This window comes from Gossypium arboreum, chromosome 9, assembly GCF_025698485.1.
Source record: "Gossypium arboreum isolate Shixiya-1 chromosome 9, ASM2569848v2, whole genome shotgun sequence".
NCBI lineage: Eukaryota > Viridiplantae > Streptophyta > Magnoliopsida > Malvales > Malvaceae > Gossypium > Gossypium arboreum.
Genome location: NC_069078.1, coordinates 69,915,335 through 69,933,597, shown reverse-complemented (window position 1 = coordinate 69,933,597; position 18,263 = coordinate 69,915,335). Strand labels below are relative to the sequence as shown.

The following is an 18,263-nucleotide window of genomic DNA, read 5'->3' as shown; positions in this document are numbered from 1 at the left end:
CCGACCATCCCTACACATCATATATGGTATCAAATACCTATCCATCCCTACACACAATATAGTGACTGTATGTCACATTTTAGAACAATCATAGCCTAGCTGCCAGACTAGAATACGATCACTCGCCAGAATAAAAAATATATGCTGCTTACCCACTAGATTTGGCAGATCATTAACTGCCCACACTTCCTTCTTTATACAATCCCAATCTCGATGCAGATGTAGATTTAACAAATATCATAAATAAGTATGCAGTTATACAATTTCAGATTGTACTCATGTAATGCTATCATGCTTACTTATCAGATCTCATAACAAATGCATATATATATCAGAACAACAAATTATTTACTAACAAGTTGTCAGATTACAATTTCAATGTTTGCCAAGCATACGCCTGTGTGATTCACAACCCCCTCACATAGCCTAGACATACACTCATGTCCCTGACTCGTGTGACCCTAAATCTAAAACAGTGACTTACAAGGCCTGGACACACACCAGTGTCCCTAGCCCATGTGCCTCCAATTCGAAAACACTGAGTTACAAGGTTGTATGGCATTAACAACCCTATTTTTCGACATTCGAAACTTGCAAAAAACTGAGTTTCCATTACACACCTGACATGGTCTCGAAGTAGAAGCAACCGAGATTAATCCAAAGCCTAAAAGCAACAAACCATGGGCCAATTACGCAATTAATCACAACAAAATGCCAGAATTAAAGTAAAAACTTGAGTTGCGTCGAAAAGTTAAACGAAAGCCCAAACTAAAAAATTCAACCCCTTACATTCGCACAAAACTAAAATCCACAGAACTACAACGTTTAGGAAACATTGTTCTCACGATCTTCGCCTAAGAGAAGATCAAACAAAAACTTAAACAAGAAATTCAAGCAACTAAGCAAAACCTATCTTGACAAAATGAACAAACAAATACTAATAGAAATTCATATCAAACTTATGCAATTATCTCGACAATCGAAGACAACAAAGTACGAAGTGTTTCCGTCATAATAGTAGTAAAAAAATTACACAAATTTAAAAATAAATAAAGCAATAAAAGAACACAATGGAAGGAGAAGGAAAGAAAGAAAGAAGAAAAAAAAGAAGAAGAGAAGACGGAGGAAACATAATAGGAAGAGGGAAATTTCAATTAGTTTGTTTAAAACTAACAACCACAATTTACAGAGAAGTAACAAAAATTATTTCCTTATTCTATACACAGAGACTCAAACATTAGACCAAAGGGAAAACAAAAGCTTAACCATCGAACCAACAAGCTCATTCTTGACACAAATTAATGCAAAAATAAATTTAAGTCGAGAGTTCAAGGATAATGGTTAAACTAAAATAAACAGTAAAAATTCAAGGAGGCAAACTCGAATCCTCGATCTCAAACATAAACTAAACACTTAACTATATATACAAAAATTTAATTATTAACAGGATTTAACAAACAATTGCTCAAAATTTTGGGTGTTACAATTCAACTTGTTTGTTGTTTTTACCAAGTAAGTTCATCTGGTATTTGTTTATACAGGTTTTTGTGTATTTGATTTGTAATTATATAAGTGCTTAATTGTGAATTAAAAAAAAAATGTGAGACTTGGACTAAATTGTAAAATGTTGATTATAATTGAAAAAGAGACCCGTGTGAACTTTTTGTAAATATTAGGATACAACTGGCATGCCAATAGGGTCTTGCACATTTATACAAGATTGATTATAGATATTACTATGATCCTGCATTTTTTGCGGACTCGAAGATACATATGACACAGGTTTAGTCTGAACTTGTAACTTGATGTTGTTTTGAAGGTTTAACCTGTAGAGGTAACCTAACATGTATATATATTCAGCTTGGACAAGCAATTGGATGTGTCATTATGAAGGTTTAACCTGAACTAGTAATCTAACACGAATATTCTTAGCTCGAACGAGCAATTGATGTGATGTAGATACCTGTGTATCTGAGTTCGTTTACTGAGGTTCATTGGGAGAAACAATTTATGTAAAATGAGAAATTGAAATGAGGTATAATAATCTTGATGTTTACTTGAAAAAAATGTTAAATTGAGCTTTAACAATGTATTGGTACCATGAGTTGATATGTATGTGGTTGATTCATTTCTTAATTGCATATTTTTTAAATTTGTTGTAAAATGATATGAATTGACATGATATATGATTGAGATCTCATATGGTTTAATTATATGTTAAACTTACCTTATTAGTGTTGTGCTTGTCTAGCCAACTATGCCAAATTATCATATTGTAAGATAAGATAAATTTTGTTTAACGTCTATGATCTTACTAATCATTTTATATGTTTACCTACTTTGTTTTCTCTTTTCCTTGTAGATCATTACCTTGCAGAACATGTCAAGCCGGATCACCCCAAAGCTCACACTATCCTATCATTGAATCGATAAATATTTGATCATCTTGAGTCTAGGGTTGTGGCATGTATATAAGTGTTTTGGTATATATCTAAATGTATAAAAGTCTTGATGAGTTTGATAACTTTTGATAGATTTGGTATATGATGCTTCTCATATTGTTCATGGTATATGAATTGGTTAATACATGAATTAGCAATGCTTAATGAATATGGAAGTTGAAACACATATTTGCTTAAGTTTGTCATGTAAGTTAATAGGATGAGGTAAGTAGAATGGCCAATATGATGCTAGGTTGAAATGATAAGTTTGATTTATATGTTTGAGATATGTATTGGTTTATTTGGTTCAAGTTTAATGTCTTTAAATCATTAAGGTATATAACATTCATATGTGTATAAAATGAAGTTTTAATGTATTATAGCATAGGTAAGATTGGTATTTGAAAAACTAAATTGATTTGTTTGAATGGCATTTGATTGATTGTATAGAAATGGTTAGCTTGGTAATAAGTTGAACTTATATTGAATTGGTTTAATTTGAAATGATTAAATGGCTTGTTTTGATATGTTTTTGGTATGTTTTGGTTTAAATGAAATTAATATTTGATGCACAAATTGATAGGTTTTATTAGAAAGTATAAAATAGGTACAAAATGGGTCATTTTTACTAAAAATAGAGGTCACGTTGCGACCTCAGATTTTAGACATCGCAACGTCCCATTAGAGTGAGTAACGTCGTGATGAGCTAAGGCTTGACATCTTAACATAACATACTGAGATGGCGACGTTGTGACGAGCACTAGATGAAGACACGACGTCGATCTATACATTTTAAAAAACTTTACAATTTGGTCATGTTTCGTGCTCGGGCTAACAATTCAGACTCAAAATTGATTGAATTATCATGATTTGAATATGATTGGTATTAAATTATATATATAAATGATTGTATGATGTCTAATTGGTTGTAGTTGTTCTGACAACGAATGTAGCATTCCATAGCTCAGACCTGATGACGGGGTTGGATAAGGGATGTTATAGAAGTTTTAAAGCTTGGTCCAATGATACTCAATTCTGCTAAAGCAAAAAGGGATCACAAGCAGAAATGGTTGATGTTCATAGACATTAACATCACAGGTCAAAGAATAAGTGCTTTTGTTGATACATGGGCATTTGTATAAATGATTATATGATGTCTAATTGGCTGTAGTTGCTCCGGCAATGAATATAGCATTCTGTAGCTCAGACTTGACGAACGGGTCAAGCAAGGGGTGTTACAGAGGCTTTAAAGATTGGTCCAATGATATTCAATTCTACTAGAGTGAAGAGGGATTACAAGCAAAAATGATTGATATTCGTAGACATCAACTTAGCAGGCTAAAGAATAAGTGCTTTTGTTGATACAAGGGCATTTGATTTGTTCATATTGGATGAAGCTGCAGGTAAATTTGGTCTTTCAGATAGCATTTTGACTAAAAAAGATCAATATTTTTAGTTCCAAAGAAGTCTTAACTGTGGGAGTAGCACAATGAGTTGAGTTACAGATCGGTTAATGGAAAGGTAAAGAAGACTTTGAAGTAATTCATTTAGATGATTATGATTTTATTCTTGACTTGAATTTCCTTGACAAGATTAATGCTTTGTTGGTTCCTTTTGTTGATTACATATGTAGATACTCGTCAATGACAATGCGTTGTGTTACTGAGTAGTGATAAGAAAGGTGGAACCAAGGTATTGCCAACCATTCAACTAGTCAAGTATGTTCATTGTGGTAAGAACATTGATTTGATAGATCGGAGTGCTGCGAAGACCCATTTGAAAATGTTAGAGGTGTAATAAACTTATGTGAAGCTTGTTGAGTTATCAATGGGGCTACAACCTATGATAGAGGTGGGCTGTGCATCAAACTTTAAGGGAAAAGTAGTGATGTAAATTGAATAGTTGAACGAAGTAAATGCTATGAACGAGGTACATCTCAAACACTTATCTAGTGTTTTACAAAACCAAAGTTGACGACAATACTCAAAGTTATCCCGATATTCAATGTGGGAGTGCCAAAACCTAAGACCACATGGTTTACTAGACTTAAGTTCTAATCTCGTGACACACGCACCCACTTAAACTACTACACATATACAATCTACGAATTGATCTCATGACCGTGAGAATATAATGAACGCCTTTGACGAATAAATCAATTTTTAAGTTTATAGGTAGTTATAAAAAGAAAAACAAGTTAGAAAGATGAAAAGATACCCATAACAAAATATTTACAACATTTTACTCATTTATAAACCTTTGAATTTGATACAAGTAACTGCTAATTTGACGTTGAGGCATTACTATCAATTTACTCTTTGCCTTATTCGATCGAGCCGAATCAAGTTAGTCGAGTTCATGAATCCTGTTTTAACAACCGAACTCATTTAAAATTTTTCGAATCAAATCAAAAAATTTCAAATCAAATAAAATTAACAAATACTATCATTTATACTCAATATTGCATTTACATGAACTGATTATTTAACTAGTAGATGAATTACAAAACTATTTAACTATATAAATAAAGCTAATGAGTAAACATTTATCGAAATGACGTGTCGATTCTCAAATTATGTAATTTATATTCAATTTAAACCGAAAATCTTAATTTTTATCCAAATTTAATCTAAATAACTCAACCTATTTAATTCAAATTTTAAATTTTTATGAACTCACTAACCACAATTGCTCCTTAAACACAATTGCTCCTTAAAGAAACAAATAATCTACTTTTTTTTTTTTGTAAGTTTCATCACCAACAAACAATTTAAGAACTATTTTATATATTTTTAATACGTAAACATATGACGAAATATTTATTGAGTAAAGCCAAAAGAAACAATACACTGGATATATATGTATATTTAAAATAAATTGGGTTTCTAAGATGTTAATAAAATGCAAAGATAAAAGGGAAAAGCTAATCTAAAATCAGTATGTGACCTGGGGTTGTTCCCAGTGATGGTGATCAATGCAGTATCAAAGTTTAAGATACAATTAATTTAATTCAAGTACTTATTATTACACACTCATATATATGCACATGATCCTTTCAATAAAAAAGAAAAAGTGACTAATATAATAATTTGGACATATCCTTAATTATTATTTAGATATGGCTAAACTGATGAAGCTAAGCTATTGTGATTTTCTGTATTCTCTATTTCTCACTTTCACCATCCCAAGCTCACTGTCCTCCTCAATGTCCTCATCTTATCAACAACCTTTCTTTGTGCTGGTAATTTGGATTGTTTTCTTTTCAGAACCTGTTCATGTTTTCACCATATATACAAACAAATAAGCATCTTAATGGATTATGGATAGAACCAATTATGTTATAAATTTATTAAAAATTAAATATAATTTTAATTGAAATGGTAACATTTAAAAGATAAACAATAAGATGTTGACTTCAAATCTGTATATATTTTCCTAGATTTATCATATAAACATCCTTAAAATAAAGAGACAACCACCCTTAAATGAGATCAGTTGTCAAAACGCATTGTATATTGTATATATATATATATATATATATTTGCAAGAGACTTAACCTTTTAATACTTGCCAAACTGTGACACCGATTAAAAGGCTAAAAGTTCCAATTAAAAAGCTGAAAGTAGTACTTACCAGTGTACTTACTAAAGTGCCAAAGGTGACTACCAACTAGAGGACTAAAAGTAATACTTACAATCAAGCCAAGCCTAAACTCAATTAAACTTATTTACCAGGTTTTGAATTCGAACTCATTTCAAAGTTGAGCTCTACTCCATAATTATCCTTAAAAGGCAATAAATAACCTAATGTAATAATATCAAAATATAAAAAACTCAATAAGACTCCTTGAGCTCGGCTCATTCAAAAAACACCAGCGTCACAACTCAAGTGGTTATTTATCAAAGTTAGAGAGTTACCTCTTGCTTTCGCTTTTGCTCGTTTTCCTCCTGCTCAAAGTTAAAACCCAGAAACAATGGTAGTTATTGACCATTTGTATATACAAAAACAAAAGTAATTTCAACTTTTCCAGAAGAAAGTATTTGTTTACCACAAGCTGCTTAAGCTTTGCATTCTCCTGTTTCAGCTGGTTCAACTCTAATTCCAGTTCCACTGTGTACGCCTGCAATTCAACAAACATGAGACTCCAAATTTAATAGTTACTGGTATTGCATTCATTTCAACAGGCAAAACACACTCTTACAAGCATGCAAAAAAAGAAGAAAGCACAACAACATATATAGGCACCTGTTTCCTTGCTCGAGATCTTGCTGCTGACTCTCGATTCTTGATCATGCGGCGTTGTCTCCTTTCGACTACCACCTCCGGCGGACCATCTATGATCCTCTTCTTGTTCTGTATCACGACGGGCTCTAACAGGCGGTTGGTGCCATTCCCATTTTCAGCAACATTAGAAGATTCCCCCATCATAGTTTTACTCTGCGTGAAAATGGGGTATGCTGCGGCGTAACCATTGCCTGGTGCTGCCAAGTTGCTGGGAACAATTTGGTGGCCTGGGAATCCTAGCCCCATCACATGTCCCATCCCGAAGTTTGCATCCAAGCTTGCACTGCTATTTTGAATAGATGTCAACATTTTCTGTTGAGAAGATCCGGCCCCATGCCCCATTCCGTAGGTTGCTTCTAGACTTGTGCCATTGGTCCGGGTAGATGCCACCTTCTTTTGTTGGGAAGATGCTGATGATGGTTCTTGAACAACTCCGGCTTTGATGAGAAAATCCTCCAAAGTCATCTCTCCGAAAGTTTGTTGGCGCTGAGGAGGTTCGTGATCAGCGATGTTGTTAGCCTTCCGCTGCTGCGGTAGCTCTTTCTGAATCTCAAACCATACCTCATCCACAGTTTTCTTGCAAAGTGGGGTGGGGATGGAGAAAGAGCCTTGTCGGGCCAGGGTTGGTTGACCTCCTTTGCCCTTGTCTTTGTCATCGCGAGCCTCGTTCTGGTCGAGCTGTGGTGGAGCTTGGTTTTCCTCAACATTCCACAAGTTGGCAAGGAATTCATCCATGTTCATGGACCCAAAAGCCTTCCCGCTCTTCAGTTGAATCTCGTCGAGGGTGAGGGAGAAAATCGAACCCTGTTTGTTCAAGGAAGAAACAGATTGATCCTGTGTTAATTCCTGGCGTTGTTGCTGCTGCGGCGATCGCGGTGCTTGCGATGGTGACGCTGCCTTGATGCCACCATAGGCAACACTTTCTGATGCAAAAAGTGCCATTATATTTACCACAATTCCGAGACTACTTCAATAAGATGGTACAGGCACTACCTTAACGATTAAGCTAACACAAAACAAAGATAAACCTCAAACAAGTTCCTGCAAAATAACAAAAACATAAAAATCATACATAGTTTATACCCGCACTTAAGTTTCTCATATGGTTAACACATTTTAATATAAAATTGCAGATAAATAATAATAAGACTTGAAAAGACCAGAAAAGTGACACGAAATTTATAATCTCAGTAACTATAATCTTCTTCTCTGCAGTACTTTTTTTTTTCTTTACTTCAGTACAATTTATTTTTTGAATGATCTTTGACCCTTTGCATGTGCTTGAGTAGCAAAATTTTTACTTTCCCAAAACAGAAAATACATATAATTACAAAAACATTTATATTCCAGCTAAAGAACACTCTAAAATAGATCAAATCTAATGCACCTCTGGTTTTATAAAATTAATAAAAATTAGTAAAAATTAGGAAAAATTATTTATTTATAAACAAAAATAACCAAAAAATTAAAAAAATTCGTTAAAAAATTTATTAAAAAAAACCCGGTTAGAACCCGATTTGTTTCAAACAATTCTAGTTTTTTGGTTATATCTAACAAATTGAACTGAACCTTTATTCTCGGTTCAGTTGGTCGATCCGGTCTAGTTTTCACAATTTATGAACACATTACTAAAACAAATTGTTCATAAAACATATATTTTGGGGGCAAAAAACGCATCAAATCACTCTTACAAGGAGGAGCAAGTGCAGCAAGTCAATAAATATCATGCATTTGGATATGGGGAATGAAGAGAAAGACAGAATGAGATTAAGCTTTTGAAAACCAAAGATCGACATGCAAGACCATAGATCAACTATCCATGAAGAAAGAATGAAAATCCACCAAGAAAACCATATATATCAAAGATACGAGAATTAATATGAATTGGAATTACAAGAAACCGTGGAAATAAAGGGGGAAAAAAAGAAATTACCTGAATGTGATCTGCAAGCATTGGAGAAGCTTTGGAAAAGGGAAATCAGAATTTTTTTAATATATATATATATATATTTTACTTTTTTGATTGTTGGGAAAGAAGAGGAAGAGGAAGAGGAAGAGGAAGAGGAAGAGGAAGAAGAAGAGTACTGTTGGTAGTACTGTAACTGCAATGCAATGGCCACCTTAATACATGCAAAGGAAGGGAGGGTGTGGTCCCCACTTTTGGGCACAGTTTTTGACACGTTTGTGCCACATGCCACTTAGTTTATGCCAAAATTCCCCTCTTTTCAATTTTTCATTATTCTCCTTTACAATTTACATTCAAATACACCCTGCTTAGCATTTCTTATTCAAACTCTATTCTTTTCCCTTTTAATTTATATACAAAATTTTAATTATTTATGCAATAACTGACTTTATATTTCATATATAAAATTTTATAAATAATATATTATAATTATATTATTTATGAATTATTCTGGTCAATTTATTCACTATTAACAAATGAAAAAATTGAATAGTCAACAATTTAATTTACTAGTTTGTACAAATGCTTTAATAATCATTAGGATTTCTTTTATTAGTATTATATTTAAATGATGGAAATAATTGATCTATATTAATTATGTTTAGTAATTATTTTTGAATAATATTATTTTATATTAGAAGTGTTTATGGATTGATTTGGACTAGGCATAAGTGTAATATTAATATACTTTATCCTTGTGCAAGCCTGACTTGACTAAAGGTATGAACCTAAAATTTCGTTCAAGCTCGCTATATTTATAAATGACAAATCTAAGTGCATTTTACGATCACTTATATTACTTTTTAATAATATTTATATTATTTTTAGTTAATAATTATATATTCTCAATTATTAAAATTATATATACAAGCTACTTAATATTTTTTAATTATGTTCACATTATAATATATATTACTATATATTTAATTTTTACGTGTTATAAACTATATAATATACAAAAATAACATAATATAATATACTACAATTATAAAAATGGATCGAGCTTAGGCCTTTAATGTTTGAGCCCGAATCTAATTCATTTTTTAAACAAGTCTTAACTTTTTTTCATACCCATTTTTCGGACAAAATATTTTTACCTATATCCTTTTAAATTTTTTATGAACCTTTGGGTTTAAGTAACCCATTGCATGAATAAGTCTAATTTGTATTAATTATGTGAAGTAAAATTATATTATACATTGATGTTAAAAGTAGTTTAATTATTGTTTTAAAAATTATAATATTTGAATTGTTAATTAACTTGATGGCAAGAAAATATTAATTAAGTTAATATATAAAAATAAAATGGAAATTATAAACTCTATATAAAACTATTAATAAAAATAAAATTCAAATAAACCTTAAATGACAATTTAATATTATTTTTAGATGTATTTACTACCATATGCATATGTTGTATTATTATTAGTTTTATTTTAATTTTTACACACATGTGTTTACTCAAATATGTGTGATAGATATATTTGAATATATATATTTGTTATTTTTGACATAATGCAACCCATAAATAAGAGAATAATGTGCTTTAGCGCACTCGAACGCATGTCCTCCTCTATTGGTAACAACAATGTTCATGCCAATTTAACTAAAACTCAATGAAAAATATATTAATATATTTTAATTATATTTAACAATTCAAATAACGAATATTACTTTACACTAATTATAATAATTAAAAATATATTATTTAGAAAATTAATAAAAATTAAACGGGTAAGATCATATGTAACATGTCACATTAAAACTGGTTTTAAATAAAAGGATGACTTATCATTTATTAATTTAATATTATTTTATTTATTTTGGTTGTTTTCAATATTTACATTCAATAATTTTAATTAAAATAATAAAAATCTAATTATTTATTATTTAAGTTACATTACAAATTATCTTGATTTAAATAAATCAATCATTAAAACTCTTATCGACACAACCTACATGTAATATTGTGTAAAAAAGTTACATTATAAATTAATTATATTCTAATATAATTATATATTATACACAATGTATTTTCATTTAATATATGTATGGTTTTTTTTGAAATTATATATATATATATATATATATATATATATATAATCACAATTACGATAAAAATACTTATGAAAACTCTGACCATAATTAATTATTATAAAGCGCGATCAAACTTATAACCATAAAAATTATGCAAGCTATTCATTAAAATGCTTAATTGCTGTAAGCTTATTATATTTTAAATAATATGAATAATACTTATATTTTGTTTTTTGTATTTTCTTTCAATTTTTATTTCTTTTTACTAATTTTTTATGTATTTAAGATATTTATATAAATTAAAAAAAACTCACTAACTTTTCTCATCATAAAAAACTCCACTCTTTTAATCATTTCCTAAAACAATTATCCACTTTTAATTTGTTTTTTTCAAAATACAAAGGTTGCATTCTAAAAAAAGTTAAAATTTTTTTAATAAAAGATGAATTAGAATTATTTTTAAGTATAATTGTTAAAAATATTTAATGCACTCTTAATAGAGTTTCTACGCTCCACAAAAAAATTAAGATGATGTTAAATGTCCAATAAAATTAGTAAAATATTAAATAACCAATTGAATATTAATTTGATTGGCATGAGTATGTTGTCAAAGTAAGAGGAAGTGAGTTCGAATGCGCTGAAGCGTATTATACTTCTATTTATGGGTTAAGAAAGAATTATAGGTAATTCTAAGCATGACGTCAAAAAGAAATCAGATATGATCAAAAGTTGAAAATGATACAAAATATTTCCGAATCAAAGTTCGTTCCATTATTTCTTATTAATAGGAGAGAAAACAGGATATACCTATGACATTTAAGTACCTTACAAAGGTTCTAATTATGTAAACTTTGACTTTTAAAATTCTATCATTTTTATGAATGTAAAATTCATATTATTTTTCCATGTCAAATATTTGACAATATAAATACTCACTTGTATCTATGCCTAGCTAAATCATGATGATGTTGCACTTGTATCTTGAGTTTTGAGTTTCAGTCTGCCCTGTTTCTTCTGAGTTGTATCTGTACCAGTGTCCCATATATGCATGTGTCCCTGTGAAATTTACTCATAATGTTTTCGCCAGATGCTTTCACTTATGTCACATCACCACATTCATCACATGCTTTCATTATCTTTTCACTGTGTTTGGGTCTCTTTCATGAATGCATTGAATGCTTACATTTATCAACAAAAGTTTTATAGCAAACAAATCCCAATCATTGAATAATGAATAACAAATCTTATGCAAACACAAGTTTATGAATCTAAACCCACATATTTACATTTATCAACAAACAATATCCAAAGAATGAAAGGAAACAATGGATAATTTAGGGGACAGTTTTATCTGCGCTTGGTCTGTACAGGTGATGTTCTTCTCCAAGCAGCATTGCTCGTAATATGGCCTCTCGTAAACCATTGTAATGCACGAGTAAATGTCCACCATCAGCAACTTCATGGTATTGGATCCATGGTAGCTTTTTCGAAATGCATCGTTGAAGTTCGAACGGAACGATCTTGTCTTCGTAACCTTGCCAGATATGAACACAGTTTTGGTTTTGAGGGAATGGACTAGTCAGTTCCATTGGATCAAAGTCCCAATCACCATAACAGACTAGAAAGTCATTGCGGAGTGTATTGAAAACAGATCGTTCTCGTAATCTTTCCTGTTGTCACGGCGCAAAACATGAACTGTCAACATAATGATCATTCGGCAACGGTGGTGATCTAGAATGTTTTTATCTTTACCTTGGTAAGCATGGGGAATCCTTCTGTTTTCTTCAGGGCTTCCATATCTCTTTTATTGAAGAATACGGGCTTTTCTTCCATGACAGAAGGTGAAGGGAACCATTTTCGAGTAACCGACCAGTGTAGTAGGCCAGGGATGTATTTTGCTACCCAATACAACAACTTCGCAAGTGGTCTCCTATAATCTTCTCTGGTCAAGCTGTCGGGAAAGGACGGCCATCGATAATTGATGACTGGAACTACCATCGTAACACCTGCTAGCCTGCGTAGATAATCAACAAGCAAGTAGATTTCTTAGAAGTGAAGCAACAAAGCTTAGTTTGCATCAGAAAGTTCAAAGTAGTTTGCCTTTCTGGTATATATTTGAGGCAACTCCAGATGGGGTATGATCCCATTGAGACTCCAATCACATAAAACTTTGGTCCTAGCTGTAATTGATCAGCAAGCTCCTGAATGTCGAGTGCCTCACTTTTAACCGACCGCTTTGGATTCGGATCACTTTCGCCATAGCCAGCACGATCATATAGCAGAAAATATATTCCCAGTTCCTCTATTAGTTCCTGGAAACTTAACCAATTGTGAAGTTAACTCCACTTAACATTCACATATTCAGGCAAAAGATAAAAACAGCAATGATTGAATGTGATCAAGTCTGTATGGAATGTTAAATACATGCTCCTATCTAACACTTAATCCAAGCCTAGGTTTCATTAAAAATTCAAAGCAGTGTAACATTTGAGAAGAGAGGTAAAAGGCAGTACTTGGGGAACTTGAAAATTCATATCTTTGGAGCTACCAAAGCCATGAACAATGATGATCTTGCAGTTAGATTTGGCCTTGGGCACACCTCTCTCTCTGTAAGCTATATGTCTGCCATCACTGAGTTTGACTGTGGGTGAAACAAGTGGAGGATCCTCAGGAGAACTATCAGTTTCCAGTTGAGCAGGAAGCAACTGTGTGGCCTTACCAAAAAAAAAAAAAAAATCCATTTCAAGAAAATCTCATCAGCAACAAAAGGGTAGATCTAGCAAATGCACTTTTAATTTAATGATTGTAATAAAAGAAAGAAAAAAGAGACAGCTTTACTCACCATTCAAAATCCCAAACTTGTGCTTGATTTCCTTTTGACCTGCAGATGCTAACAGCCGCCTTTTCCAAGAATCAGTTAACAGAGACAGAAGAGCAGTTAAATGAACATGGTTGATTGTTGTTCTTTTGATCACCAAATCTGGAAAAAAACAAAGTTGGAAAATGGAAAAAAACAGAGTAAATTGCTGTAATTATCAGTGATTGATATAGTAGTTACAAGTTCAAACATCCAACCTGGAAGCATCTCTAAAAGAGAATATAATGATTCCTTGAGGATTTATGGGTTTTTCTTTTTAATGGTTTTGTTCCTCTTGTGGGGCTTAGGAGTTTTGGTTGACCTTCTCTCTCAATTCAAAAGTTAGAAAATGGCAGATGATTTACAATGCTGTGAATTAAAGTAAATTACGTTGCTTATGGAAATTTGTGCTAATTTTAATGATTTTTGTTCATAAATTTACAGGTAATTCGTATGGTGAAGAAACTGGCAGGAAAGACCAATTGGCCCAACAGGCCTACCGAATCCAAGTTTTGATGCTTCAGACTTAGTAATCAATTATTTGAAGAAACCCCAAAAATATTAAAAACGATTTGAGAGAAATTTGGACGCAGTTTGATGTTGAATCAATTAGATTATTGCCATTGACATCATTCATCTATGTATGGTTTCACGGTTTATACCCCATAGTGAGCAAGAATATTCTTGCAGTTCCTTGCTGCGCTGCTATTTCAAATATATAACATTTATTTTATTGTTAATACAGAATATTTTTAACTTTTAATTTAGTTTTTATCTTTTAACGTTAATACAGAGCATTATTTTACCCTGGTCAAATTTTTGGCTTAATTATAAATTTGGCCACTAATATTTATATATTTTGCTAAAATAGCTCTAATTGTATTTTGAGTTTTTTATTCATCAACCTTTATTCTTTTTTCAAATTGGTTTTTTAACAGATTTGATGAAAATACCGTTAAAAAGTTAACAGTATGATGTGGAATTTCATATATGGAATATTTTTAATAAGATATAATTTATTACTTAGATAATTCGATTAAATAATTACAAAATAAATGTAATTATCTGAAAAATGGTTTCAAAATGAATACATACATTCAATATTTATTTATAATTATCTTCTTGAAACATGTTAGTGTAAAAAAAACGTATCGTTCATTTTGAAATCTTTTTAGATAATTAAGTTTATTTTCTTTAAATCAAGAGTTATTTTTTAATTTCATGTATGATTTATTTATTTTATTATTTTTCACATGTAATTATCTTATTTGGTTATCTAAGTAATAGATTACATCTCATTAAAATTATTTTACATATAAAATTCCACATCATCCGTTAACTTTTTAACAATATTTTCATCAAATCATAAAAAAAGCAATTTGAAAAAGTAAATAAATAAAAATTGATGGGAAAAAAAGGCTTAAAAATATAATTAGAGCCATTTTGACAAAATATATAAACGTTAGTGACTAATTTTGTCACTAAGCTAAATTTTTTTAACTCCAGGACCTTTCACTAAGCTAAGAATTACACTTCAACAACCAAAAATAGTTTCAATCTGATCATGATATTTCAAAAAACCAACTTTAATTTTTTATGAGGGAGCTAAATTTTAATTTAAGGGATAATATATTTTTGGCCCTTAAACTTAGCAATTAAGTCTATTTTGGTATCCGAACTTGGCAATTAGATTCATTTTTGTCCTTGAACTTATAAAAGTTTGATGATGAGGTACTCTGAGGTTGTGTCATATCACCACTTGAAATTTAAAAAAATTATATAAATTTTCAAGTGATAACATGGTATAATCTTAGAATGTCACATACAATGTTCTAATAAGCAGACCAATGGTTGAACTGTTTAAACCGTAAGTTCCCAATTCAATTTGTAACGGCCTAATTTTCAGTGGTGTCGGAAATGGTGATTTGAGATCACTAAATTCGACAAATAAGATTGAACAAAATAGTAATTTAATATTTATGAGTCAAGTAAGAATTTAGAAGAATTTGTGAAATGGTGAAATTAGTGAATTAAAAGAATTTATTAGGTCAAACGGGTCAAAAATGAGGTATCGAGACCTCAAAGTTGAAAATCGAGCTATAAATATTTTTATAAATATTTATGGAGTGTCATTGAGTTAGTATTAAAGTTTTGTTAGAAAATTTTAACGTTTGGATGGCTAATTAATTAAAAGGACTAAATTGAAAATAGCGCAAAATTTGTTAAATTGTGAGTAAATAGCTTAAGTATTTAAAAGATGGATTTAAAGAGCAATTAGACCCAAAGGTTAATGGCTGGACGGTTTGGGTATGAAATAAGCAAGAAAACAATGTGAACAAGGGGCAAAATTGGAAATAGCATAAAAGTTAATAGTTAAATAATGATGTAATTGAAAAATCTAGACATTTCTTCATATTTTCTCAGCCAAAAACGCCATAGAAGGTCTGTAGAAAGCTGGTTTTTCATATTTTTACATCATGTGAGTTTAATTCTTACTTTTCTTGATAATTTTTATGTTTTTATGACTTTTACAATTAGGTCCACTTGTAGAATTCATTAGTTTTTGATTTTATGGGTGAAATTGGAAGTTACCCTGGATGTATAAGGGAATTTTATGATGAATTATTATGAAATTTAAGTTCTAATTTCATATTAAGGTGGTTTTATTAAGTGATTTTGATAGGAAATGATATTTAGGACCTAATTGTGAAAAAGTTGTGAATTGAAGGTTTCTGTTGAAATTAAGAATATAAAAGGTTTTGAAATAGTTTATAATGATAAAATAAAGTGTTAATTGAGAAAAATTAGTTCAATTGATGGGTGAATTGAGCAGGGACTAAATTGTGAAAACTGTAAATTTTGGGGTAAAAGTGCAATTTCGAAATTTGAACAGCATAAATTGTGAAGTGAAATAGAATTGAAATGGATGCTAATGAAGGAATGATTTTATAATTATAGATCAAGAAAACGAACTGAATCGTGGAAAGGAGAAAATTTAAGAATAGTCCACAATTTCTCGACTTTTGCAAATTAGTCCAGGTAGGTTCATATGGCAAAGTTCAATGTTTTGTTATGAAAATCTTATGATTGTTAAAGTATTTTATTGTTGATGAATACTATCAATTTGCATTAACTAATAAATAATGTGTAACTAAAAGTACAAATTAGTAGGAACAATGGATTTGAGTGCTTCTATTCTGTGACCCTGATGAATTGACGAAAAATATGTGATAAGTGCGCCCGTTTAAGACCATAGTTGGGCTATGGCATCGGTGCAATGTGATAATGTGACTCCGTATAAGACCATAGCTGGGCTATGGCATCGGTATAATGTGATAATGTGATTCCGTATAAGACCATGTCTGGGATATGGCTTCGGTATGATATGTGAACCGTGTAAGACCATGGCAAGGCTATGGCTTCGGTGTGTGATGCGTAACAATGTGAAAGTCCATAGTTTACTATGGCAATGTGATAATGAAGCACTCAATTCCCTTATTGTTCCCTAATTTGACAATGAAGTAAATGAGAAATGGGCCTAAGGGAGTTAAATTGTGAGTAGCCATATGGAAATTATTCCAATGAGTTATTAATGAAATTGTGATTTGGAGGATGAAATAGTTAAACTAATAGATATATGATTGTGTACGATATTTGATATGATTTGTGTTTTTATGCCTATGAGCTTACTAAGCTTCAATAAGCTTACTTGTGTGTGTTTAATATTTTTATGTAGATTGACTTGAAGTGAAGTGGGTAGATCGGATCAACACAACAGGGCACACTATTCAGATCAATTCCGGTAGTTTTTGTTTTATGTTTAAAGATTTATATGGCATGTATAGAGTTTGAATGAATTGAAGTAAAGATGTTATAAACTAGTTAACAATATTTGTACTAAAACAGTTTTTGGTAAGTAGCAGTAGTTTGACTTTGAAAAATCACTAAAAATAGTAGAAATGGAATTAAATAATGAATAAGTTATGGAATCGAATCTTGATGAGTCTATTTTCATATGGAAGAAGCACAACAGGTATATGAGCTATATTTTATGAGATGTTTAAATTTTTGTGAAACAGGGCCAGAGCGATTTCTGGATCCCTTGTTATGATTTTGGAAATTCACCATAAATTTTACAAATATAATTAGAAGTCATACTTTATATTTATAGATTCCTTATTGAGTCTAGTTTTATTAGAGACAAACAGTATAGTCATTGAAGCTCTGTACAGAGAGATATCTGATTCGTAATACACAAAGGTCAGAGTAGTCAAACCCTGAAACAGGGGAGATTTTAACTAATAAACTGTACTAATTGGCTTGACCAAAAATTCTAGAAAAAAATTGGTAAGTAGATATATGAGTATAAATTCGGGGAAAATTTACGGATTTGGATTTCGAGTTTTATAACTCGAGATATGAATTATTTAGCAACTATGACGCAGTTGGACAGCTTGTCTAAAAAGTATGATATAAATTATCTAAATTTGGTTAAGTGCTCAAATAAGTTTAGTAGTGCCTTGTGCTCGACTCCGGCAACGGTCTCGGGTAAGGGGCATTACACAATTGCTTTGATTGGTTCAACTATTAGACTAATAATAGTAATTAAAAATTCGTAAAAAATTTAAAAAAAAAACCTAAGTTTCGATTTTTATAGATTTTGAGCAATTTTTGAATC

At 30.9% G+C, this 18,263-nt stretch overlaps 2 protein-coding genes across 3 annotated transcripts; both read right to left on the bottom strand.

Moving 5' to 3' along the window:
- Positions 1-5,221: 5,221 nt before the first annotated feature.
- LOC108454463 (ABSCISIC ACID-INSENSITIVE 5-like protein 1) lies at positions 5,222-8,819 on the bottom strand. The gene is made up of 5 exons (XM_017752934.2): positions 8,659-8,819; positions 6,687-7,766; positions 6,490-6,561; positions 6,359-6,388; positions 5,222-5,710 (listed from the first exon to the last, which is right to left on the bottom strand). The coding sequence occupies exons 2-5, from the start codon at positions 7,665-7,667 to the stop codon at positions 5,618-5,620; spliced, it is 1,176 nt and encodes a 391-aa protein (XP_017608423.1). The 5' UTR covers positions 7,668-7,766; positions 8,659-8,819; the 3' UTR covers positions 5,222-5,617.
- Positions 8,820-11,926: 3,107 nt separating this feature from the next.
- On the bottom strand, positions 11,927-13,973 carry LOC108454465 (uncharacterized). 2 transcript variants are annotated; one of them, XM_053018826.1, is made up of 6 exons: positions 13,804-13,973; positions 13,571-13,708; positions 13,242-13,442; positions 12,829-13,040; positions 12,481-12,742; positions 11,927-12,398 (listed from the first exon to the last, which is right to left on the bottom strand). In XM_053018826.1, exons 2-6 carry the CDS (start codon positions 13,571-13,573, stop codon positions 12,063-12,065), a joined length of 1,014 nt encoding a protein of 337 aa, XP_052874786.1. In that variant the 5' UTR covers positions 13,574-13,708; positions 13,804-13,973; the 3' UTR covers positions 11,927-12,062. The 2 variants fall into 2 exon arrangements, with proteins under 2 accessions (XP_052874786.1, XP_052874785.1); XM_053018825.1 differs by lacking the exons at positions 13,571-13,708; positions 13,804-13,973 and having other exon boundaries at positions 13,242-13,520.
- Positions 13,974-18,263: the final 4,290 nt, after the last annotated feature.

Excerpts from the sequence above, each read along its gene's own strand:
- LOC108454465 (XM_053018825.1), bottom strand. The coding sequence starts at position 13,469 with ATGGATTTTTTTTTTTTTTTTGGTAAGGCCACACAGTTGCTTCCTGCT. Across the intron at positions 13,041-13,241 it reads TGAATTTTCAAGTTCCCCAA|GAACTAATAGAGGAACTGGG; the intron begins GTACTGCCTTTT and ends TTAAGTTTCCAG. Across the intron at positions 12,743-12,828 it reads CTCAAATATATACCAGAAAG|GCTAGCAGGTGTTACGATGG; the intron begins GCAAACTACTTT and ends TTATCTACGCAG.
- LOC108454463 (XM_017752934.2), bottom strand. The coding sequence starts at position 7,667 with ATGGCACTTTTTGCATCAGAAAGTGTTGCCTATGGTGGCATCAAGGCA. Across the intron at positions 6,562-6,686 it reads GATCTCGAGCAAGGAAACAG|GCGTACACAGTGGAACTGGA; the intron begins GTGCCTATATAT and ends GTTGAATTGCAG. Across the intron at positions 6,389-6,489 it reads CAAAGCTTAAGCAGCTTGTG|GAGGAAAACGAGCAAAAGCG; the intron begins GTAAACAAATAC and ends AACTTTGAGCAG.